The 25279-nt window shown below is 50.4% G+C and overlaps 9 protein-coding genes across 9 annotated transcripts; 3 read left to right on the forward strand and 6 right to left on the reverse strand.

The window, feature by feature from the left end:
• Window positions 1-332: 332 nt before the first annotated feature.
• Aspvir_008598 (uncharacterized protein) lies at window positions 333-1340 on the reverse strand (the record flags this gene model as incomplete). The annotated part of the gene is made up of 3 exons (XM_043271766.1): window positions 333-616; window positions 706-1086; window positions 1142-1340. 3 exons carry the CDS (start codon window positions 1338-1340, stop codon window positions 333-335), a joined length of 864 nt encoding a protein of 287 aa, XP_043127701.1.
• Window positions 1341-2968: 1628 nt separating this feature from the next.
• On the reverse strand, window positions 2969-3554 carry Aspvir_008599 (uncharacterized protein; the record flags this gene model as incomplete). Its single annotated transcript, XM_043271767.1, has 3 exons — window positions 2969-3347; window positions 3413-3465; window positions 3525-3554. The coding sequence occupies 3 exons, from the start codon at window positions 3552-3554 to the stop codon at window positions 2969-2971; spliced, it is 462 nt and encodes a 153-aa protein (XP_043127702.1).
• Window positions 3555-4632: 1078 nt separating this feature from the next.
• Window positions 4633-6356, forward strand: Aspvir_008600 (uncharacterized protein; the record flags this gene model as incomplete). Its single annotated transcript, XM_043271768.1, has 2 exons — window positions 4633-5103; window positions 5685-6356. 2 exons carry the CDS (start codon window positions 4633-4635, stop codon window positions 6354-6356), a joined length of 1143 nt encoding a protein of 380 aa, XP_043127703.1.
• A 545-nt stretch (window positions 6357-6901) lies between these two features.
• Window positions 6902-8203, reverse strand: Aspvir_008601 (uncharacterized protein; the record flags this gene model as incomplete). The annotated part of the gene is made up of 1 exon (XM_043271769.1): window positions 6902-8203. One exon carries the CDS (start codon window positions 8201-8203, stop codon window positions 6902-6904), a length of 1302 nt encoding a protein of 433 aa, XP_043127704.1.
• A 971-nt stretch (window positions 8204-9174) lies between these two features.
• Window positions 9175-10134, forward strand: Aspvir_008602 (aromatic alcohol reductase; the record flags this gene model as incomplete). Its single annotated transcript, XM_043271770.1, has 2 exons — window positions 9175-9201; window positions 9265-10134. The coding sequence occupies 2 exons, from the start codon at window positions 9175-9177 to the stop codon at window positions 10132-10134; spliced, it is 897 nt and encodes a 298-aa protein (XP_043127705.1).
• A 1288-nt stretch (window positions 10135-11422) lies between these two features.
• On the forward strand, window positions 11423-13692 carry Aspvir_008603 (uncharacterized protein; the record flags this gene model as incomplete). The annotated part of the gene is made up of 2 exons (XM_043271771.1): window positions 11423-13276; window positions 13333-13692. 2 exons carry the CDS (start codon window positions 11423-11425, stop codon window positions 13690-13692), a joined length of 2214 nt encoding a protein of 737 aa, XP_043127706.1.
• Window positions 13693-14195: 503 nt separating this feature from the next.
• Window positions 14196-16187, reverse strand: Aspvir_008604 (putative nuclear RNA binding protein; the record flags this gene model as incomplete). The annotated part of the gene is made up of 1 exon (XM_043271772.1): window positions 14196-16187. One exon carries the CDS (start codon window positions 16185-16187, stop codon window positions 14196-14198), a length of 1992 nt encoding a protein of 663 aa, XP_043127707.1.
• Window positions 16188-17454: 1267 nt separating this feature from the next.
• Window positions 17455-19245, reverse strand: veA (sexual development activator VeA; the record flags this gene model as incomplete). The annotated part of the gene is made up of 2 exons (XM_043271773.1): window positions 17455-19028; window positions 19098-19245. The coding sequence occupies 2 exons, from the start codon at window positions 19243-19245 to the stop codon at window positions 17455-17457; spliced, it is 1722 nt and encodes a 573-aa protein (XP_043127708.1).
• Window positions 19246-24119: 4874 nt separating this feature from the next.
• Window positions 24120-25166, reverse strand: Aspvir_008606 (aromatic alcohol reductase; the record flags this gene model as incomplete). The annotated part of the gene is made up of 3 exons (XM_043271774.1): window positions 24120-24465; window positions 24516-24879; window positions 24932-25166. The coding sequence occupies 3 exons, from the start codon at window positions 25164-25166 to the stop codon at window positions 24120-24122; spliced, it is 945 nt and encodes a 314-aa protein (XP_043127709.1).
• Window positions 25167-25279: the final 113 nt, after the last annotated feature.

The raw sequence follows: 25279 nt of genomic DNA on the forward strand, positions 1-25279 counted from the left end.
AGAATAGCAGGTGATAAAAGATAATCAGAGAGAGGGTAGAATTCACTGGCTAAAGGCACAGGTGTAGCATCCACTGCAGAACAGTCTACTTTTAATAGATTCATATCCTAGTTAAACTCCTCAGGATACTTGAATGCTCGATTACGACCCGCATCACGTCCCACGCCAAATTGGATATAATTGATAACATCCTTTGGGGTGAGTGGTTGTGCCTTGTTCAAATTCCGCAGGTGAGCGTCCTTGTTATGACGCAGTATTTTCAGTGTACGAGCTCGAGCCCAAAAGGTCTCGCTACTCCTCCGTAATTTCTCAATCTCGAGGCACAGGTGTCGCTAGTCAAGGTCTTCATGTCGGATCTCGTCCAGCTCGAGGAGATGAGGAGTTGCTCGACCGCGCCAATAGCTGTCCATCGGGGGGCAGTGTACGGCCTGACAGAACCGTCGGACGCTCAGGTAGTCCAACCTGTCGAGAATCAAGCAGAGAATGTCGCAAGGCAGATTTAGCCGCGGAATCCTGGACCTCACGCGGGAGGACCGGCGCAGAGCCGGAGCAGGTTCTGCCCGTCGTCGCTTGCATTCTTCGATCAGCCTGCCGACGATCGGGCTTCGAAGGGGATCTACGGTTTGAAACAGATCAGAGTCAGCCATACGTTTCCCCATCGATTGATTGATTCGGCCCCCGGAGATGCCGGCTACCCGTACGTACCCTGTGCGCGTCGCTTCTTCTCCCATGAATTCCGAACCAGAAACTCCTCGGTGTGGAGTTCCGTCATCCTCTTTAATGAGACAGCAAGGATGGAATGGAGATGATTCTCCACGTCAGCATCAACAAATCTCAGGGTCAATGACCAACATGAAGCATGAACCGCAAAGACGAATTCACGCCAGTCCACCGGCTTAGCCCATGAGTTGGACCACAAACCGACATTCCTAGCGTGGTACCTGACGAGACCGGATGGGTCTCGGTTGGTTAAGCCAATGCATGCTTGGTTCCTGTCGATTGGAGCCTTAAAGTAGGTCTCACTGGGATCTGCAAGATGTGCAATACCAGATACTCGGTACGCCTGGCTCGTTCGATCAAAATAGACTGTTTGAGATGATCAGTTCAACTCAATTGATTGAACGGCAGAAAGGAAACCAACTTAGACGATAAGTACCCACCCACTCTTCCTTCTCCCGGAAGCGATACGTCCTTTCCAACTCGTCTGCATCGAGCCAAAGCAGCTGGGCTCCCTGGCCCGACTCCTTCAAGTCTCTGTAATGACCACAAATCGATTGACAGAAGCCAAAGCCGGCTTCAATGCCACATACGACACAGCCAGTGTAAAATCGGCCACCCATTGAGACTATTTGGTTTGAAACTTGGAGTACTCAGAGAAAAAAGTCTGATAATATCTGAATATTGATGTCATGGGGACAATGGGGTAAGCAGTCGCGTTCCGCTGGTTCTACAACGTCGGATTCAGTTAGAGAACCAAAGGGAACCATTCTATTCGATATGGATACTATCTCTAGAGAGAAAGTATCTAAGTAAGTAGCCTTTATATGTTTATATTCAAAGCTACTTATGTTAGTAACTATGAAGGTAAGGTACTGTGCCTTAGGAAGATTGCTTAAAGCTGATTCGCCTCTAGATGTCTAATTTCTCTTATTCTTTTCCTGTATCTACCTACCTAATCGAATCATCAGAATATCATCTTTTCCACAAATCTATCACCAGTAAAACATTTGTAAGTTCTGCCTGGAAGAGCATGTGCCCGCAGTCAAGCTATCTTAGTGACCTGCTTCTTTTTTCTGACTCCAGATTATCCTTCCTCTTGAATTGTCATCACTACATACCCAGACGAGGTCGTACTTACAGTATGCCTAGGGGTCCGTTTTGTCAACTCTGCTTGCAGAGAGGTCATCCCCTGATCAGATGCCCTTTAAGGAAGGGTTGGATGTTCCTGGGCCACATGTCGATGGTGCTGCAACTTCCCAACGAAACGTGGAGAATCTCGATGCCATCGGAAAACACAAACAATAGACCAGATTGGCGCCGCCGGGGAAGATGGTTGAACGCGAGCCATCGCGTGAGAGAGCGAATGACTAGAAGGAGAGGCGATACGCACAATCATGCCAGCCGTGGCAACTATGCAGCTGTCCGGTCTATGCCACCTCCGCTTCCCCTGCCGAATACACGTGCAATCAGTATGGCGGGAAACGCATCCGTCATAACAGTTGGCTCATCCTCATCCGCAATCTTTTATTCTACCTACTCTTCAACAAGCGACTCGACCATTGCAGACGAGAATCACACAAATCCAAGCGGCGATCACTCCTTCAGGTCTGAGCCGGCTGGGAGTTCTCAGGCAGCATCAGACAGTCTTCCCCTGAGACTTAGTAACGAAACTAGGCTGCCTGCAAACTTGGACAGAGGAGTCATGGTTAATAAAAGTATCTTGGCTGAAATTACCTCCATGGGCCACCTAGAGAGAATATGTTTCACACTGGGATTTAACAGCGCAGGTTGATACTGTGATGGCAGGAGCATTAGGAGCTGTAGTTAGGGATCACAGTGATGGGATCTTTGAAATTATCTGATGAATTGAGCACTTGCTTCCCTATACTTGCGCTGGAGATGGTCTGATTACCATACAAAAGACATCAAAATTATTATTTTGTCGGGGAGAAGAATGGAGGGGAGAAGAATAGAGGCAGTGAATTTGGCAGTCGATCCTCGATGACTGTGTCTTGGGCATTAGAATGCCAAATAATGCCAGTGATGATGACTTTGATACTCCATCCATAGTGCCTCTAGAGCTGCAATCTCATCAAGTAGCCTTCACATGTTCACATCCAAAGTCACTCATGCTGGTAACTACGAAGGTGCGGTGCCTTATGAAGATTGCTTGAAGCTTGATATGTGTCTATCTAATGGTCCTTGCTAGAAGTAGGCCATTTCAGCCACGGTTGGTACCACGACTCAACTACCGCCCAGCGCGGCGCTCCTCCCGGATCTTCATGATTTCCTCATGAATGATGGCAGATTGGGCCAATATGTCAAACCTGCCGGCGTAGAGCACCGGCTCAGATTTGGCCGCGTCCCACTTGTAGAATTCGGCATATCTGCCGACGGCGATAATGCCGTATTGCTGATGGCGCCATGGGTGCTGGGTCACCATGTGTGGCATGTATCGTTCCAGCTGCTCCCTGCCCTCCGTCCAGGTGGCCTCGTCATTCTCTCTTGCAGTGCGCTTGCACTGCGTCACAAGGAATGGCGTCCTCACACGCCTGGGTTGATTTGGCCGAACTACCCACTGGTAGCTACTAATATCGACATAGCCCCCTTGTACTTTGTCCTCGCTTCTATGGACAAAGCCATCACTTTGGTTAAAGTAATGGTTGAGGAGGAGGTCCCACACGCCAGTCACTGCGCTCTCGTCGCCATGGTGTATTCGTCGCGGGATGTCATAAGCGTTTTATACTTGACGCGTAGGAGGATTAGTATTAGTAGTGTATATAGCCAATGAAAGTCATACTTACAGACGTAAGGCTCATGTCTGGTGCTGTCATTGTATCCTGATCTGTAATGAATGTGATTCTGATTCATCATTAGCTATTTCAATATGCAGGAAGCATGAGAATTGACCTTGTTTTGGACACCAGACAGGGTGTCCGTCATGATGTCTCTCATTAGATTAACTTATAATAAGAAGGAAGAAAAGAAGGCATTTGCTCTAACTTTTGAGGCCTAGAAACAAGTCATGGAGGGGGCGTGTGGGAGAGAAGGAAGAAAGAAACAAGAAGAGATGCATAATGGGCAGCCTTAGTCCGGGCCGGTACAGGCTTCGAGAAAATAACATTCACTGTCAGTCAGTCCGAAAATTCACAGCTCAGGCCAATGTGCCTATTTTCTTTTACTGTATCAGGTAGTGGTCAAAGAGCACCTCAACTGGGAGATTCAAAGACTACGTTGAGATCGGGGCTTGAGTCTGTATTGTCTATAAATAGAGATGAAGAGTGTTGCTCCTCGTTCCATGGTAGCCAAGATTAAAGATCGACGAGTCACACGCCTAAGACGAAAGCTTCAAGAGCCTTGCTGATGCTATTTCGATGTCATTCCCTATACTTGACGAGTGAGTCATCCGAAGCACTATAAATCTGTCTCGCGACATTACCCATTTTCGTCCATCATTCCATTCTACCACACACCATGTCGTCCCAACGCACTGAACTCGGAGTTTTTGCAAAGCTACCGCCTGAGCTGCGGCTCTGTATATGGGACTGGCTACTCCCTTATGCAGACACCGAACGTTTTCCTGAAATGGAATGGCCGAGACGAAACACTTCGCTTACTATCCTCCGCGCCAGCAAGAGGCTACACGATGAGATATCGCATCATCTGTATTCCAACCTTACTGTCTCATTCACCGTCGATCCGCTCGAATCATCGTGGACTTACTGTAGACTCCCAAAATTCAGGCTGAGATTCACCCTTGGCTGTATGGGCCGTGCATTCTATCTCGGCTTGCACAGATTCCCTTTCCATAGGGTACATGTGCGCGTCGACGTCCTGCCACCAAAACCCTCAAGTCCTGGCCAACTGATACTACTGTTCGAAAGGCTCCAGGTGCTAGTGGACTTTCTCAGTATGGCAAAGTCTATAAAAACCATGGATATCCGCTTTTGTCACCCAGCAGACAAGAAAAGAAAATGGCATAAGGATGGGAAACCACTGAGAAGTCTGACATATGCGCCCTGGTTCGAGTACGAATTCATGGACCACCAGATCGTCTGCCTACCATTCTGTCGATTACACAATGTCTCATCCAAGAAACTGCGTTACTCGAAAAAATGGGGCCTAGATTGGACGATTCCCGCACGCGCAGGGGTATGTTTCAGACGCGATGGTGGCTGGACCATCGATGAATTTGACGATATCGACCTCTTCTTTTCGAAACTCAACGATTGCTTCGTTGATCGAGTTGAGAAGGGATTGCCCGGGGAAGTAGCCCGTGCACTGCGGCATCAACTGGAGCAATGGACAAAAGCGGGCATGCAGAAAGACGCTTTCAAATTTGACATATTATGCTCCCGAAAATGGTACAGAGACCGGCACAGTGTATGCTTGGATTCAGATAATATACCTTTAGTGTCATATGGCTAGCCTGACATGGGGAATGAGGCTACACGTCTTGACTTGTGATGACCGTACCTCCAGGGTATACCCTGACATGTTATAAGTCAATTCAAGCATATATAGGTTTCAGAAGAAGACGCTCTCAAATTCCATGTATTGCGGTTCCCCAGAGGGAAGATACTCGAGCACAGTGTATGCTCGGAGGCCGTCAAAAGGGCTCCTATTTAGGTAGTTGGATGATATGCTGCCAGTACTTGGAGCATCACGCTTTCCTATTTGAGATATTGCGTACAAGCAACCGACACCCCCACGACAGCTCCTTCCTGTCATGTAGAGTAAGCAAAGTGAGATGTTTATATGATTGAGTCCTTGCTCTGGATTCTCTGTTTCTTCCCAATTCATGCACTTTTGTTGATCAAGCCTCTTGCTTTGAAAAAGTACGACTTTTATTCTGAGTGTTATACCGACCTGCCTGCGATTTGAAATGGGCTATTATGGTAGCTCCGACGAGTATGTATATCAGAGTTATCCATGCTTTGCAATACCTGACTGTCCTTCTATAGGTCTCCTCGCCCTTCATGACTTTCAGTCCCGACGATGATGAGTTTACTACATCAGGTAAGAATTCTCCTCATGACTTGGGCATTGCTGGCGATGATACAGGTAACCCTCCGGCACCTTTGAAAGAAGCTGCTGAGATGCCCTTATCCGAACACGATGCTGCCAAGAAGGCTCTGCATCGTGCAGACCTTGCTAACCAACCCTGCACTTTGACTCTTGCGCAGACGCGTGCAGTTTTAGACTGCCTCCGCCGAGAGTCACAGGCATCAGCATCTGGTTCGTTGACAAGCACTAAGGACAGCACAGCTCGACTGGAATTTCTTGTACTCCTTGGGGATTATGCGGGCCGACTGTGGAAGTGCCTTCGGAAAGCATCGGTCGCTCTCAAGGACGAACTACCGGATCGTGTAGGCGCATTCTATGAAAGGCTGATCGTCGAAGGCAAGTATGGGCGAGGCGCTTATGCCGACACCCTCCTTGCCTGTGTCAATTACTTACGAGAGTCTGGAATGGATGTGGACGAAGAGACGGCCCGTCTGGCAATACAAATCTACACGGAACGACACGAGGCCTGTCATACAGCTGGGAACCCCAATATCGCCGGCGACTTGCAAGAACTGGGAAGTCTGAAAAGGAGGGTCTACATGCCTTTGATGGCATCCTCGAAGACATAGGGGTGTTGAGATCCAAGGTGGTGACAAGGCAATACAGGCTGTCCAGGAAGCTTCTTCAGCCAGCGATGGAGCTCCCTTCTGAAAGGTCATGTCTTGGTCAGGGGCATTGACCACATGGAACATACCACCAGTCACCACAGAAGAAGCGTCGGTATTAAACCACCTCTCCTATGGATGTATCATGTGCCATCCCTCCACTACTCCAATCCAAATAGTCTCCTGTTAGAATATGATACCGCTACGATTATGGATATGAATCCTTGCCTGACGAGTACTCCGTCCGGACGCTTTTGGCCTGGTGGCATTATATTTCAACATCTCCCATAAGCGCGTAGGGAAAGGGCCTATGCAGAATATGAGAGCTTTGCCCTGACTATTTGACATATTGGAAGACTATAGTCGCCAAGCTATACATGCCTTATAGTACACCCTACCGAAACAAGGCTCATGCCCCTAATATAGACGTATTCGCATGGACCCTTATCGACTACGTTACCGTTGGTCTTTGCTATTCTGTACTCTTCACGCTGTTCTTAATTAATTTATTAAAAACCAATAGGAACATATCCATAGATCGTCTGCCACATGTTGTTAGACGGATCGCGCTCGTTCCGTGAGAAGTGCAGAAAGGTTTGGTCACGGCTTCGGCTCAACTTGGCCATGTCTTCCTCCGTCGTTCCAGGGGGATAACCGTCTCGTGGCCGAAAGACACCGAGTGGTTTAATGCGTGCTTCGCTAGGGACGAGCACAGCTGGTGTCCTGGATTCCATCGTAAGTGTAGGGTATGGGCTTGCGCCAAGATCGAAATCCATGCTGAAGGGACTTTGACCTGCGCTTATTGCCGGTCCATACATTTCTTCTAGCGTCATGATTCGTTCGCCCATCGTGGCACCAATGTCGCGCTTGTAGAGCCCCTCCACCTGATGCGCTTGACGGAGCAGAGCGAGTGCTGTGCGTCGAATTGTGGGTTCGCGACACCTGACACATGTGAACCAAAGCGGAAGACCAACGCTGAGTTCAAAGGTAAAAGGTGGTTGGGTGCCATCATGCCGCGCTGAGCCACTTAACGCGATGCTGGACTGTTCAATTATAGTTTGGAAATTTTGTAGATAATCATCTGTGGTGATCCTCGATGGCGATCTGCAGACCCCGAGCATGACAAACAACATTTCATGGTAAGAGAGGAGCAGAGCGCCGGTACTAACTTGCGCTGGGTCTTTTGTGCAACGAGATTCCATCAAGTTAGTAAATGCAGTGTGCCAGCTCCGTAGCCTAACTGACAGGGTTCTTCGCTGATCCATCATTTCTGGGGATATACAGCAGGCATGCGATTTTATCAGATACTCTTCGCAAGCTGATTCAAACAGCGGGATCTCTATAGCTAGGATAACGATGGCCTCCCGAGCAGACTTGAGGGAGACAAACTCGTGTGTGGATGCAAGGTCAGTCTCTTGCAATAGACTGCTCACTAGCACCCCAACACTGAGAGTGACTGCTCCTAATCGGACAAAAATCGGGATAATTGTATCCTTTAAGATAGAGGCTTTGGTGGCTGTCATCGCCCTGCAAGCGAGAATGAGCTGCACACCTTGACCATAGAGGCGTAAAGCCTCCTCCATACCTCCTAAGAGGGCCTCAATGCAGATAAATAAGATGCATGTAATGAGTCCGACAAAGGTGTCGATAGTCCCACGTTCAATTCCCCGGCGAACCGCAGACACGGAGCGCGAATACCACTCCAGCGCGTCTCGTCGGTTTTGATTGAGCAAGCGAGAATGATCCCGGCGTAGAGAGACGAGATCCTGGCCGGGATCGGGATTCTCGAACAGTGAGCTTATGGCGATCATGGCATCCCACACAGCAGGTTCGCTCCGGCAAACCTGCGGGACAATCGTGCGCCAGAAATCAACATCCAGTCCGCCGCCAATGGACGCCGCAGTGTACTGGAAATAGTAGGCAAAAGCGCGACGCTCTCGCCATACTGCGTTTGAGGATAGTGAAAGGGAGTTGTCAAGAATGGATATTGCAGAAGTCGAGGAGAAAAATGTGCAGGATATTGTACTTTCATACTCGCACTTGCGACCAGTGCTAGTGCATCGGAGACAATGAGGCTTTTCTTCTCCGCACTTGACTCTCCGAACTCTGGAATGCGATTTAATATTTTACACTTTGTGCGAAAAGAAAGGAGGCACCAACTTGCAGGTTTTGCAACCCAGTTTTGATCTCAGGGGTCTGATTGAGCTAAGTCTCAGATCGGCTGACACGCTAACGGACATATCGATGACATTCCAGAGTAGAGGCTCCCATTCTAGCCAAGAACCATGCGGGATTTGTGAGAGGGACAATTCGCGCTGCAGACAGCTGATCAAGGTACGTATGAAATGAATCCTGTACAGGTAGGAGGTTAGACCGTCAGGCACAAATGATTTACCGGAAAATCCTTCAACCGAAGTCATTACAAAGCATCAGATATCCCATTTCTGATTACTGAACCTTAGTAATTCTGAGCGGAATTCAGCCCGTCAACATAACCATACTGAATTAGCAATCAGAGTCTGTCGCTTCCCTTATGGAGACACTTGGAATCAGACTGTCTCACTTTATTGAGATATCCTGCGGGTTTACTAGGCGGAAGATGACAATATCAGCCATGGCTTGACAAAGTGTATGGCGTCATTCACGAGAATGATGAGATACCATGGTGCTATATATGGAAGATTATAAAACCATGTCGCTGTCCAGGCGGAGCGGCCTGGTCTAATAGATCCTCAACTCATCTGTCTGTTTTCTTCACCAATTAACAAATATCATTCTGCCAATGTCGCTGAAAGTAGCCATTGCGGGAGTAAGTACATCGACCCTCCACTAACACATATTTTATTATCAGGTCGCTAATGTACATTTGCAGGCCACTGGCAACCTTGGCCCGGCTGTACTCAACGCCCTTCTCAGCGCCGGCTTCGAGGTGACTGTCTTGACCAGGGCTGAAAGTGACAGAAGCAACAACCACTTCGGCCAAGCTCGCGTGGTACCAGTCGACTACAGCTCCCTGGACTCCTTGACAGCAGCTCTAAAAGGCCAAGATGTAGTCGTCAACACTCTTGGTACTATCCCCCGAGACGTCCATATCAGATTGATAGACGCAGCCGTCGCTGCCCAGGTCCAGCGCTTCATCCCCTCAGAATTCGGCTCCGACACAACCAACACCACAGTAGCCAAGCTCCCAGTCTACCAGGATAAGGTTGCCATTCAGAAGTACCTCCAGGAAAAAGCAGCCGAGTCTGGGGGCACGTTCTCCTACACGCTCCTGATTAATGGCCCCTTCCTCGACTGGGGTCTGACAGTCGAATTCCTGCTTAGCTGGCGCGCCCCAGAAGTGGAGCTATATGATGGGGGTGAACGAAAGTTCAGCGCAACGACGCTCGCAGGGGTAGCCAAGGGGATTGTTGGCATAATTAACAACCTTGAGGCCACGAGAGATCGCACAGTGTATATCCGTGAGACTGATGTCTCTCAGAAGGATCTGCTGAAGCTCTCGGGCAAGCAGCTGCCCACAAAGTCCATCAGCACAGCAGAGCTGGAGAAAGAGGCTTATGCCGAGCTCGCCAAGTCCAACCCCAACCCCGGGGTATTTGTGTTCAATTTCATCAGGCGAGCTATTTTCGGGGAAGGGTGCGGCAGTCTTTTTCCTGTTGAGAGACTCAGTAATGACTTGTTGGGAGTGAAGGTGCTTACCGAGGAGGAGCTGCAGGAGATTGTGTCCAGGTCTACTAAGTAGGTTGTATGTTGACCTTTGCTATCCTCGCATGATTGTCAGTATGTAATTATACTGGAAGATAGCTCTTCAAGGATTTGCATTCTCTTAATCTGCTTATTACATCACAACTATAACCTCATCCAAACAGAGACGCAGCAGATAGCCAACTAAAAATTAGGTTCAAACGGCCCCTTCAACAACCTCAACATTTCCCTCGGATCGTCCTCATCCACAATAAAACCACGGGCATACTTCGACACCGAGGTCGCAATCACAAGAGCGATATAGGCAACATTGCCCCGAATCTGCCATACATCGTCTCTCATCCACCGATACATCCGGAAGGCATGATCATATTCAGCCCGGTTCTTTTCGTCCAGGTCCGAATACCGCAGAGCGCCTATCTGATAGTCTCCGTAAGCTGGAAGGCTGGGCTCATCCGGCACAGCTGGGGCGTCTGCAGTGTCGGGGTCGATGTATGGCCAGACATTCTTGCACATGGACGCCAGCCGGATTTCCTTGTACCAAGCCAGCCAGTCGTTGCGATCTGTGAGGATGATTGGCTTGGATGGAGCGGTGAGCAGCTGGCTTATGTTTTCATTCATTATGGGATACAGCCAGTCGAAGGTGGAGGTTCAGATGTATTGAGTATACCTCTGAGTGTCATGGAAGTGTATCTAGCAAACAATGACGTTGAAGTCGTTGATTGCCACCAGTCCATACAAAGCCTCAGGCATTCAATATAGACTTTGAGGAGACTGGAGTCAGCTGACTCACCTAACCCTAAGCCGCATCCGGCATACAACCAGATGATACTGTTGGTCAACTTGGTCATTCGTAGAAGTTTCCAAATGGATACTTTAAAGCTCTTATTATGCAATAACATTGCCTAAGCAGAAGATAATACTACCAAGGGCTGTCTACGTAGTACCATATCTGTCTCCAAAGTCGGTAGTTTCCACCCTCTGCCAAGCGGCCCAAGCCGACCAAAGCTTGGGGAGGCTTCTTTTTCAGGGGTAGATTCTGATTGATGGACTAATCAATCCCCACGATTACCCCAGATTTCTCCGCAAATTAGTCGGATCCTGCAGGAGAATCCGTGATTGATGGAATTGCTTAGCTGTGGGATATAGTTTGGAAATTGCGTTTGCGTTTACCTCAAACTTAGTGTACAGCATCCCCTGACACAAACTCCTCGAGTCCTCGACGTCCTCGTTTACAACTGACGGTCTGACCGCTATGTATAAATAAGCTGAATGCGTCTGTAATCCACCGTAGTAAACTAGTAACCAGCATCAATCGCTACAGAATGCTAGGTCTTTCTCTCGCCCTAGCTGCCTGCGTGGCAGTCACGCAGGCTCTACCAGGCTACCCCGTGGCGCGCGACACCTCAGACACCTGTTCTGGTGTGCATGCGCGCGTGTCTCCTCCAGCCGGGGCAGTTGTCGTGGACAACAGCGCGAGCCCTCATCCAGGGTCTCATGCAACTGTGCAGGCCGGTGTCAATGCGCTCAACACCACCACGGCCAGCCCCCAGCAGCTTTTCATCTTCCCCGGCACCTACACCGAGCAGGTCTACATCCCCCGCTTGAAGTCGAACCTGACCGTGCAGGGATACACCTGCAATGCCAAAAGCTATGAGCACAACAAAGCCACCATCACGTACAACCTGGCCCTGATCAACACCACCAGCGACGATCTGACCGCCACGCTGCGCCAATGGAACCCCAACACCAAGATCTACAACCTCAACATCGTCAACACGTTCGGCCATATCCCCAAGAACGGGCAGAACCTGGCGGTCTCTGCCGAGGCTGATGGCCAGGCTTACTATGGGTGCCAGCTGATCGGATACCAGGACACGCTGCTGGCCGAGACGGGCCGCCAGCTGTACGCCAAAAGCCTCATCGTCGGCGCGGTGGACTTTATCTTCGGGCAGAGGGCGCTGACCTGGCTGGAGAGCATCGACATCCGCACCATCGCCAATGGCTGCATCACCGCGTCCGGCCGCGACAGCGACTCCAACCCTTCCTGGTACGTGATCAGCCGGTCCAACGTCTCCGCCATCAACGACACCATTCCCGCGGGGATCAGCTACCTCGGCCGTCCGTGGCGGAACTATGCTCGTGTCGTCTTCCAGGAGACTTACCTGGGGAATAACATCGCTGCCGCTGGCTGGTCCCAGTGGTCCAAGAGCACCCCGAACACGGATCATGTCACCTTTGCCGAGTATGAGAACTACGGACCGGGCTCTGTGTCGCAGGAGGGGCCGCGCGCCAACTACAGCCAGCAGCTGACTGCGCCGGTCTCGATCCGGTCTATCCTGGGAGATAATTTTGAGGATGAGTGGTGGGTCGATGCCGATTACCTGCATCCTAGCGACCTCAAGGATAAGTCCAAGGCCACGTCGACTTCTTCCTCAGCTGCTACCACAGCTACCGCAACTACCACAGCAACCACAGCTACCACAACACCAGCCTCCCCCTGCACCTGCACATCCTACTCGCAGATCCCCTCCGCCGTCGCCTCCTGCACAAACATCGTCCTGTCCAACATCGCCGTCCCCGACGGCTCCGCCATCGACCTCTCCGCCCTTCTCCCCGGCACAACCGTCACCTTCGACGGCACCACCACCTTTGGCTTCACCAACTCCTCCTCCTTCAACCCCGTCACCATCTCCGGCGCCAACATCACCATCACCGGCACCCCCGGCGCCATCATCGACGGCAACGGCCCCGCCTACTGGGACGGCCAGGGCTCCAACGGCGGCGTCCCCAAACCCGACCACTTCATCGTCGTCAAGAAAGTCACCAGCCACTCCGCCATCCGCGGCCTAACCATCCGCAACTGGCCCACCCACCTCTTCTCCATCTCCTCCTGCTCGGACCTAGTCTTCGAGGACCTACTGCTCAACAACACCGCCGGCGACGCCCCAAACGCACGCAGCGGCACACTCCCCGCCGCACACAACTCAGACGGCTTCGACGTGTCCTCGTCGAGCAATATCATAATCCGCCGCAGCACAGTATACAACCAGGACGACTGCGTCGCCATCACCAGCGGGAACAACATGACCGTATCGGAGATGGAGTGCCACGGCGGCCACGGACTGAGCATCGGGTCTGTGGGCGGGAAGAGCAATAACAACGTGACTAATATCTTGGTATTCCTCCCCTCTTACGTACAGTAATCCTGAGAAGTTATGCTAACGCACGATAGTTCACCGACTCAGCAGTCTACGACTCGCAAAACGGCTGCCGCATCAAATCCAACTTCAACACCACCGGGTACATCGCCAACATCACCTACGCGAACATCCGCGTCCAAAGCGCCTCCATCTACGGCATCGACGTCCAGCAGGATTACCTCAATGGTGGTCCGACGGGGAGCCCCTCCAACGGGGTGCTGATTGAGAACGTGAGCTTCCGGAATGTCTCTGGCACGGCTGCCTCGGCTGCTACGGACTATTATATTCTCTGTGGCGAGGGGTCGTGTGAGAACTTTACCTTTGAGAATGTGGATATCTCTGGCGGTGGGGTTAGTAGCAGCTGCAATTATCCTGCGAGTGGATGTCCATAGCTGTCTGTATATACCGAGTCAATTTTATATGTTTTCATGTACTCTTCAAGACTGCGCAATCGGTAGCGTAGAGTAGTCCATTCTCCTGGTCATGCTGACATGTCTCAATAACTAAAGGATTTCTTCAAGGTCAAGGATGTTGATAACCTACAATATCTACTCAAGGAACATTCATATGAAAGAATCCATATTCAAAACATCAGCTACATCCACAAAGGAAAGACATTGAGCAACTCCTCGTCCTGCACCAGCGGAACTCCAAGGCATCCTGAACCATTGTCCATCACTGGATACAAGGAACCCTCCATACCTGGGATCTCGGAGCAAGTCAACCAGGTTTTCTCATTTGCAATTCTTTTTCTCTTTTTTGATTTTCATTGTTGTAAAGTCTCGGTACCAGCCAAGCTGGATAGCCAACTGCATCATCTGTCGTAGTCGTATCGTCATGATTCGTTACATCAATATCCTATCAGCTGCATTGTCATGAAGAGGCACCGAGGCAGTCAGAAAATATCCTCGGGCCATCGAAAATCCTCTTCCCTGAGTTGCGTCTGGCCCGAGTTCTGCATCTGTGCGTTCTTCAACTTCCAGAGCTCCCTGGCTAGCCGTCTATCTACCTTTGCAGCGGTGGCAGCTAGGTTCTTCGGGAGTGGAGGCACGGGCGGGATACGCTCGTGCATGTAGCCCCGGCTGGGGGTGGATGTCGGAGTGGGAGCGCCCGTCCTGTCGTCCAGTTCCCTCAGATCTATGATCGGATAGTCCAGGTAAGGCTCCTGCGGAGGTTCGTTCTCGCGATTCGGCTGCTTCTCGAGCTCATTCAGGTGCTTCTCACTGGCACTGGAGCCGGCGGAGCGAAGATCTGAGCGTCCTTGCTTCATTCGGAGACTTGGCGTCGTTCGACTCCGCGAGGTTGATCTTCGTCTATGGGCGGAGGGTGAGCTCGTGTTTGAGCGTCGCCGGGGTTGATGTTGGTTTCTTCCTCGATATTCGTGCTCTTCTGCCTGGGATTGATCCTGCGTGCGCTTTCGCTCGACAGATCCAGGACTGTCACTCTTTCCCATTTTGGTCGCCTTTCGGGGTGTGTCGGTTTCATGAAAACGGGCGGGTTCTTCATACTGAGACTCCTTGTTAGGAGAATCTTTAGTCATTTGATGGACCTTGTCACGGACTGACTTTGGATTCGGCGACTTTCTCTTGAGGCATGGGCTCTCCACAGTCGCCAATCCGTTTCCCTGGCTCTCACCCACTCGTCGGACATTTCCGGACGTCACGGACAATACCGCTAGCTCGACTGCTTGTGAATCAGGCGCTGCTGCGGCATCATTTTCGTAGAATCGCTCCGAAGGTAGCGTCGGGAGGGCTCCGGGCACGAACGGTCGATGATAGGGTCTCTCCTGACAGAGTGTCCTTACCGGCTCCTCCTCCTCCTCCTCTTCCCCCGTCAATTCGCGCAGCTCGCGCTTCGCGCGTTCAAGCTTCCCCTCGAGATCACTTACCCGCTTCAGCAACTTGGTTTGCTTCTGTAGCTCCTTGCGGGATCGCGATTTGCGCACTCCGGGACGGTCCAAGTCCTCAGATCCTCGCTTGATATAAGGAATTCCTAGCGACGACTTGGCCTTGCGTAGTTCCTGCAACGAACTCCGAATCGAGCTTCCAGACCCGTATCCTTCGGTGGAATCCTGTCTCGAGTGACGCCCCAAAGTCTTGCTGCCGTCCCACTGCGCCTGACTCGCTCTGCGAGAATGTTGCTCCGCAACAGGAGCACTCGTCTGCACGCCCTGCATATAGCTTCCCTTGACAGTCCCCTTGTAGCCTGCCTTCTTAAGCTCCGCATACGCCTTCTCCGCCTGCGCCCTGACATCGCCTTCCGGCCTGTGCTCGGACTGCGAGCCGCGCCAGATATCAGAGACATTTCCCCACACCCCAAACGGGTTAAACGCCGATGCAATCGCCCTCCCAAACCGAAAGATACCAGATGACCTCTGACCTGCACCGCTATCATTCTGCGCGGATGCGCCCTCGTCCCCGCGTATAAAGATACTTGGCGGCTTTTCGCTTACGCTGTCGTTCATGTGCTCCTCGATGAAGCGAGACGGTCGGCCCCGGCTCGATTTATCCCCGCCACCTCCCTGACGTCCATTCCGACGAGGTGAGCCGTAACTCGAGTTCTTGAACGGCCAGCGGTGATTGCCATTGTCCTTTGATTGGGGATTCTCTTCGCCGGGTTGGAACGGCCAATCGTTTGAACGGCGCCGCTTGGACGAGTGCGCGGACGGCGACTTGGTAGGCTGCTCATCTAGATCGGATTCCTCCGCGTCGTCGAAGCGGCCGGATTCGTCCGACAGCCAGTCCGAGTTTACGGCAGAGCTGCGCGAGTGCTTGCGAGAATGGGAGGAGTAGCCGTTGGAACGTCTGTAGGTCGAGCGGACGGCTTGCTGCAACTGGCGGTCCGCTTGGTGGGGGTCGCTCTCCAGGTGCACCTGCACGTAGGACATCTAGCAACGAAATCGATGAGTAAAGTGTTTGTGGTTAATGAATCGCATTGTGGGATGATGACGCGCAAGGGCGCGGGGAACAAGCATGTGTAGCACAGGAAAGGGTTTATAAGACAAACCTCCGCATCGATCTCCCCTGCCGTCATGCCGACTGACCGCCCTCAATACTCGTGGTCAATTATATGTTAGAGACTGCAAACATATAGAATGATCATAATGATACATCTAGAGCAGGAGAGTGTCGAAGGCGAAAACCAGAGATCTCTGGAGGCTAGAAGGCGGGGGTGTTGTTGTTGTTATGTTGCGATGTGTTGTTATTGTTGATGGTCTTGTTTACATCCGGGGTTTGATCAACTATGCGCCAAGCGCGCGCGATGGGTTTCGATTAAATAGCGTCTTCAGAGACACAGACCATCATTATTCATGAGTCCCCGGAGTTCTGAGATAAATGAACACGGTAAGGCGATGACTCGAATGCCTCGCGTCCGGAGGGAATTCTCCTTTGACGACACTGTGGGAAATGAATGTCTCGTTCTGACATGTGCCCTTTGCCTGTGTCCAGTCACTCAATTATGCAGAACAGGCCAATGGGTCGATAGACCTCAGTTGACATTCTTCTTTGCACAGCCAGGCAGAATAGATCTAATTGAATCTCCAGTCTCTGATTGCAAATGTGCGATATGAATAGTGAAATGGTAGCTTGTAGCTCGGCAAGGGCTCGAACACTAACTCGTCATACTGAAAGGTTAACAAGGGGATGATTAAATTACGTCGGGGGACAGATTGCCCGGCGCGTCAAGCTTATATGTCCACTGGAACAGGAATCTCGTGTCTGAGCTTATGATTGATCGTATTGAATAAACATCTATGACTTTCTGAAAGGACACGGCGCTCTGACGTGGCTTGCAGATTTTTGAAGCAAATACAGGAAATAAAGGAATGAAGTAGCCAAAATAGACCCCCACCAAAATATCCACCGGTTGCTAAAAAAGAACCAAGAAACGAGCAGTACGGGAGGAGGGTTCATGTTCGATAGGACTATCGAGCTTTGGAGTCACGCGCTCAGATACGCTGCCAAGTAAGAATATACAAAAGAAACTGTGATGGCGGCAACCAGTATGGTCGGATTTATGAAGATCAGAGAAAAGAAAAATCCTGGCGTCCAAGCCGAATACACAAGAGTACAGTGGAGAGAAGTTGCATCTTCCGGAACGAACATAATCTTGCCCAAAAGTCGTCACATAAACTGGTAAAGTTCCTGAACGCGTTATGGTAGCGCAGGCGAAATCTTCATGACCATCCTTCCATTCGCTCGTTTGTATGCCATCTCATCACGCGAATCAGTGTAGAATGGGAGCCGGCCATAATCAGGCTGCTTCCGAGCCATGTTAGGGTATTGATCCATATCAGGCCGCATCCCGTTGTGCAGAGGACGCTCATCATTGCCAAAGGTGTCCTCATGCGACCGCTTGGATAGGGAATGATTCGTTTCCCACAACAGACGCTTCCCAGAACTGAGCTCGTGATGTGGGCTGTGCGCGTTGCCATTCATGGGCTGAGGCGGGTGGGAATATTCACCTGAGAGAACTTTCAATGGCGGGAGCGAAGTTACATGGTTTGCAGGAGTCGGAGCACGAGGTACCGGAGGTTGCGTCAGGGTGGGGTATGCATTCGCGTCGGAGGAGCGAGAATCGGTACATGTCTGCATGTTCGGTGCCTTTGGCGGCTCCAGTCTGAGAGGAGGTAGGGCTGCTTTGGAATAGCTTGGACGTTCAGCCGGCAGGCGTGGCTGGGGGTACGGGTAGCCAGGGGGAGTGGCGTCGTACTCGGTGCCATTGGAAGGATTTCTTGAGTGAGAATACGAAGGGTGTGGAGATTGTGTGTTTGCGGGAGTGGCCGACTGAGGTGTCGGCGGCAGTTGGGGAGCCGGATACTGGCTTTGCGTCGCTCCGAACGAAAGATGAGACTGATATGAAGATGTCTGTGCCGAAGTTGGGGGGTTGTGAATGGCAGGTGGAACGGGAGCTGCGGGAGCTGCTGGAATGGATCGTTGGTATGGCTGCGCGCCTTGGAATCCGTAATCGCTCGCAGACGGCCGTCTCTGCGCATCAGAGCCATAGGGGAAGGCGGTATCAGCGGTGGTACTGATGCTGGTGGAACGAGCACGCTCAGCGGAATTCGCCGCGTACATGTCAGGGGTGGTGTATCTGTCCGACCGAGCAGCAAAGACCCTCTCATCATCAAAGTCGTAATCGTCGGTGCGCTTCTCGCCGCGGCGTCTCATGCGCACATCCCGTCGAATACGAACTCGGCAGCCTTGCTCTGCAATGATGCGGCTGAGCGATGTGCTTGTGGCCAGTCCAGGGAACTTCTTCGCACTGTAGACGGTGAACGGGACCGGCTTGACTTCGAGGCGGAAGTTCAGATACGACTTGGGTGCTGATGGTTTGGTCAAATTGATGCTCGAGTTGACGTCAGGCATTGGCGTGTCCTTGTCCGCATCCTTGACGTCCTTGATCTCTTCGTACAAGTGGAAGCTCAACCGATATCTACCCTCGTGACGAACGGACAGGTCAGGAAAGATGAAGTAACCTGCTTGCTGTGGACGGTCGAGATACGCCACGCCTGCTACCGGGACTCCTGTCAGGACCGGGTATGTTGGAGGCCCGGCGAGTCGTCCTTGCGCCATGGGACGAGCCGTATCCAAGGTAGCGAACAGGAAGAAGTTGGCGTTGTAAGCGAAGGTTATGTCGGTCTTGTGCAGATCATCGTTGGGGTCAGACTCGAAGATTCGCAATTCAACAACAGGTGGAGGATCAACCGGTCGACGGTCGGCAGAGGCTATGAGTTGTCACCGTTGATTAGCTCCACGTCCAGCGCACAGCAATTGTAAACAGCAGTAGATCATACACTTGGCACCGGCACCACAGGCTCTTGTACGCTCCGGCTGCTGCATCACACTAAGCTTGTATGTAATCTTCTTGCCCTCGCGAGTGATTCTGCTGACGGAGCTCTCCGTCTCATTCGCGGGAGGCATTAGAGGAGGTCTAGTCGCCATTTTGGCTCTTGAATGAATTCGAAGGAAGTGGAATAACTTGATGAGATCAGTATATACGAGATCAAGAAATCACGGAGGTAGATGATGGCCATGGTGATGGCATCATATCACCTTCGGCACTGACTTGTTTTTCAATTCATATATACTCAGACGAGCAGGAACTGTGTCGACAATTCACAAAGTCTTATAATATCAACGACCCGAAATTTGCATCAAGCAAGCTCCCTCCTTCTCGAGTCGTTGGACTTTAATGCTTTTGACGGACGTTTTGACGGACCAGTCGGTTGGCTGAGGTATAAAGTCTGGAGAAAGGTTCAACGGAAGAAAAGTTAAAGAAGAAGAGGAAAATAGATAAACATAGAACAGAGAAAACAGAAAGGGCTGGATCTGTTGCGTATTGTGCGGGCAACAGATGCGGCAGCCCTGGGCGTCGAGGTGAGGATGTTGGAGTTGGATAGATTGAAGATGGAGAAGATATCAAAAGAGCGGGAGGGGGCATGGGACCGGGGACAGCGAGTGGAAAAAGTCAGCCGTGCGGTTAGTCGACTTTAGGCGTGGGCCAGAGGTACTTTGGTGCTAACTACACACTTTACCAAGGACTGTGTCTCCCCTACTAACCGGTTGTGGTTAATTGTGGAGGTAATGATCAATGACTTGAACCAGAGCTGGCCTAGGGTAATCCTTCCGTCCTAGTCGTCTTTGTTCGCAGCCCACTGTTCCGATTACAATGAAACAATAAAGTAGTTGTTGGAAATCATGACAAAAATAACCAGTATGAGACATCAAGGACAAGCCGGGAATTATCATCGGGTCGATATTCTCATCCTCCACTCGAAGGTTCAGTGTATAACACCTTATTAACTTTAGCATTCAGAATACAATACTGTCGAGATTCTGTGTATGGGTATTGTCACCTATGCAGCATGCAGAATACTGAGCCAGAGGAGTGGATCCTGGGTAAAGGTCTGGAAGACTGGGAGTAGGTGGAAGGGGATGGTGGAGAAAAAGAGGGGCGGCAATGACCGATCATTGGAGCCTAGACAGGCCACCCATGCTTTAGGTTTAAGGCAGCGGTTAACTCAAATGAACAGCCACTGGCAAGTGGCAACTGGTAAGTCGAGGCCGATCCGAGGAGTAGCACATTCCATTAAAGGAGTAGGTAGTTAATGAAAATGCGCTATGAGAATAAGCGACAGACTCGCTACTCGTAACTTCTGAGCAACTAGATGAGACCTTTTCGTCGTTATATTTTCACGTGATTTGACTTCGGCGTTTGATACTGCAGACCAGTCAAGGATTAATTTCCCATTGGGCTCTGACATAACCCAGTCCAACGGATCGGACTCTTTGTCTCTTCCCAAACCCTGAAGAACGGGGCGACAAAGAAGCGAAAAGACAAGCAAGTGGTCTATGCGTCTCAGAGTCACCGTCCTGCAGATTTCAGTCCGAGATATCCATGGCGTTAAGGCTTCAGCACTATTGGTGTGGATGAATTCTTCTCCAATAATTCTTCTGTAACTGTAAGAAAAATGGATCGGAGTCTACCTACCTACGGAGCAAATCTGGGATTTATTACTCCATGAATACCTAGCTATCTACTGCGTACCCGAGCACGCTATCTGTTCGGCACTCTTGCTATGAAGACATGGAGAAGAACCAATCAATATCAACGATCCTAATGGAGTTTGTTCAAAAATTCAGCCACAATGTCTTGTGACTAAACGCAAATCCTACTCTTCAATTTATGTCAACTTATCGAAGCGAGAAAGAGGGAATAACAGTGTAGCTGGCAAAAGGACTAGTCATCACGATCGGGGTTGGAGAAACCGCAATGAGACTGGATCGGCAACCTAACAGGCCAAATCGCCTCGCCTCTTCGGATGGATGCACGGGACAAATGGAGTCAGCGCTAGCAGGGATATCCATGTCGAATTTGGCTGAAGGAATCTCTTCCAATTGGGTTATGCAGCACACCTTCGTTAGCGCGGAGGTGATTCGATGTTAATGTCCGACCTTGTCTATTTTGGTTGATGCAGGTTTTGTATGGTATTCGGTCTTACATGAATCATGCTGCTTAACTAGTTATCAGCAGCAGACTAAGCAAGCCTCGACAAAAGCAGTCAAGAAGAGAAGAGACTCGCCATTCTCCGTCTATACGACCGAACAAGGGTAATGACAAGTTCGTGATAGTCCCGAAGTCCGACCAACGTCGTTCCTCAGCTTCTGTCATGATGATCATCATTTCTTGGGTATCAGACGGAAACTTTCAACAAAAACCCACTTCTGACGGTCCGCACCGAATGGAAAGACGGGCCCGCCTCAAGCCGCCCATGGACATTCCTCTGGTTGGTTCTTTTTATCACCCAAGGAAGACGATCCAATCAGTAGGTAATAATAATAAAGACCTAAGGTACGGAGTTACAGGTGGTTTCATCGTTCCACACTTCAACTAGACATGGAAATAATCAAATATCACCTCATTGTGACACTGAGACATTGTCAACTGAACAATAACCGAGGAGAGCCTCGTGCACAACGAACGACTGACTCCGAGGTCCACTGTCTGTATTGCTGTGAATGAAACTAATACTACGGAGGTAAGGTACCTTAAGAGAGTTTGGTAGATGACTTTTGGTCGTCGGATTGGTCTGGATTGGGACATTACTCCGGGAGATCTGCATTTTTGCCTCAGGCTGTGTTACTGTTACCACCTCAATCACACCCGACCCGACGATCGTTGTATGGGATTCCATACGTATCGGTCAACCTATCCAGAGAGGTATGCAGCAGTAAATAATAATAGTAATAATGCATTATTCTGTCAGTCAAGGAACGTGTCTTAGCCTAAGGTAATCCATAATATTTCTTCTTCTGCAGCATCCAATCGTTCTCCAGTATCTTGACGAACCAATCATAGAGACACATGTACCTAGATCTAGTAAGGTACCTACTCTTCAATGTACCCTAGTCTTGAAGACAGCTTACCAAGGGATTACCACGCACTTTACCTATCTTAGGTTACTTCAGGAGTTCGGCCGAATCCCACCGGAAACTCGGCCCATGATTCTGCAAGGCTTGCAGGCCATTCACTTTCATTTTGGCATAATCCGAGACTCTGAATATGATTGGCTCTCCCGTCATCAACCAAATAAAGGAGAAATCGACCCATTTTGATTTCAGCTAGGCTCATAGCACAAGATACCGTGGAACAAATGGCATATTCCCAATTCTCAATCACAGACTCACAGGCTCAGGCACTTAGCAGTCCACAGCCCGCAGTCCGCACATCAGCAGAGGCAAATCCCATGTCTCGGTACTACGCGGTACCGTACCCCCCTTGCATTAACAATGACCACGATCGTCCTGGATGCATATTTCTGAAGCATGTTGCTAACCAATACCCAAACTGTCGGATCTATCCAAGATGAGTCTGAAAATGAGATTTAGCATTCCAGCATTCCTGAATGTGACAAGTCGCTTGTTTTAACCTTTTCAGAGCAATATACTCCGTGTCTTTTGCTGCTTTAATTGAGTGGACTAGGACTCAAATCGCTATGGAATCTGTTCGGAATGGACACGATACCACTCCTCTTAGTTTTGCTGGTTAGGGATGAATGTGCAGCACTATTGATGACTTACGAAGCATAGAGAAGTCGAGACTCCGAACGCCCTTACGGAGTACTCCGTAGATAGGGACTCCGTGCTCTCAAGCGCAGTGGCGCCGTTCATGTTGCACGAAGCTCATCCCTTTCTGCTTATCGACTACCAACCTTTGCTATATTCTATCCAGTCTGCTCGCCCATGAGATATGACATGACGTCAAGAAGGCGTTCGGTTACCATCCATATGATACGGGATGTCATGACCAAAGATTATGCAGTACGACCGTTAAAAGCTGCATGGTGCTCGAACTCAGAAGCCAGAACGCTTCCCCAACCGTAGAAATAAGGTGGTCTCGGATGCATGCGCGGAAGAGCTCGAGTCCCTAGATTCCAGAGTCTAGATGTCTTCGAGGCGACCATAGCCATATTGATTGTAAGAAGCACTTCGGTGTCTCAATGCGCCTGCATGATATGGCTACTCTCAGCTAGCGCAAGAATGTTAGCTGCCGATTCCTCAACGCCTGTTGTACATCACTCGCATTGAATTCACCACTCACAATAATCAGACATCGACACATTGACCCCCTATTAACGCGCCGTTTCGCATGCAGAGCAATACCTCAAGGCTGTTGTGTATCGAGTGAGTACCTCGCTTATAGAGTTTAGATCTGTAACACGAAGCCACCGCATGATTTCGAGTCAGGAAATGTGACCTGTCAAGTTTGCATCAGTAAGGCCTCGTAGCCGAAGAACTAAGGTAGCACGGATATTATGTATCTAGTCTATCTAGGTTAGAGCTAGCTCTATGTCGGCTTTCACCGTCTTTTGACTGGGAGGATGATTGATAGGTTCCCTTTTTTGGAGAAGATTCCGTCGTTGCAGGGAGTACGGAGTAGTAAACCAGTCCCGGCTACAGATGTCCACCTTATCTCCGTACTCTCCGTACTTTAGACATGTTCGCTTAAATGCTATGAGTCCTATGAGTCCTATGAGACTGTTTTAGTTTGCTCATTTCTTTGATATCGATATCTCTGGTCCGACGGCCGTTGAGTCTGTGCGCTTCCTATCCAACCAAGAGTCAAAGACATGTCCACTCCTAAAGTCCCCGATCTTTTCGAGTTTCGACAGGATACAGTGTTTACTACAATGGCAGTCGACTGGCTGATTTAATGTCCCGGTTTAACTATTCTTAGATTAAGCTTCGCGTATGACGGGGCCAACAGTGGAAGTGACCCCAGACACTAGATGGCTTGTGTGGGAAACAGCGGATTCTCAAGCACTCTGTGCTTCAATGGCACGCTCGACAGCTATTTCCAAAGTATCCATATCAGGCGCATGGATCTTGCCATTGTCTCTCGTCTCGTAAAGAGTGCCGCCCTCCGTCCAGATCCTGCGCAAGGTAGCCACAACCGCCAGCGGATTATTCGCCTCCCAAAGCTCCTGCTCCAGCTGCTTCAGCTCCGGCAGCGGCGTATACTCCCGCTTCCACTTGGCCTGAGTCTGCCGCTCAAACTCGGCTAGAATCTCGTTCGGCGTTGTGGTAAAGGAGTTGACTTTCAGCGCCTGGTTACGGGAGGCCTCGTTGTTGATGATCGCCGCTACGAGGAGTTTGCCCACGCTGGGGTTCGTTAGCTCGGGTTACATGAGGAATAAGTGCATGCGACGTACTCGCTCATAGTTGTAAGGCTTATCCGTCCATTCCCATCACCTAGTAGAACGGCTTTCTTGTTCGCGACATCGAATGTCCCCGCCCGCGGGCACTTGCTTGCATTCTCCAGGTAGAGGTCCGCGTACGGGCCCGTAACAAGGTAGGTGTGTTCGAGTCTCTTCACTTCCTCTCGGATGAATTTCCGCACCTGCAGCTTGAACTGGTGCGGCTTCTCGTGCGCCGACTGCGGCCCGTACTCGATGTCGGTGCCGTACTCGGACGGGAAGAATCGAATGACGTTCGGACAGGACTCGGCGATTCGGATGAGGTTGATCTGAGCGGCGATCATGTTCCGGCCTAGGCAGCTTACGATTGTGTCGAATCCTGGGATATGTGTCAGACAGAAATGTGGTTGGTGTAGGGAACAGCCGTGCACCTTGATAAGCTTCGCGAACGCGCGCTTCATCGTTCAGGTCGCCGACAATGATCTCGACTCCATGGTCTTTGAGCCATTGGATCTGTTCTTTCTTTGTATTGATTGTGTTTTGAGAGGTGAAGATGGCGACGCGGTCGAAAGAAGTTGGAGCAGCGGTTGCAATAGCTTTGATGATGTATCGGCCAATGACGCCAGTCGACCCCAGGACTAGGATTTTGCGCAGTTGACCGGGCATTTTGAGTATATGACAGTTTCTCCAGGTATATACAGGGAATTGAAAGCACAAAAGAATTGGTGTCTGAAGTATACAAGGTCGGATTTCTAAGCGGTATCTAGTGCGGGGATATC

The sequence above is a fragment of the Aspergillus viridinutans genome, assembly GCF_018404265.1.
Source record: "Aspergillus viridinutans IFM 47045 DNA, scaffold_7, whole genome shotgun sequence".
Lineage (NCBI taxonomy): Eukaryota > Fungi > Ascomycota > Eurotiomycetes > Eurotiales > Aspergillaceae > Aspergillus > Aspergillus viridinutans.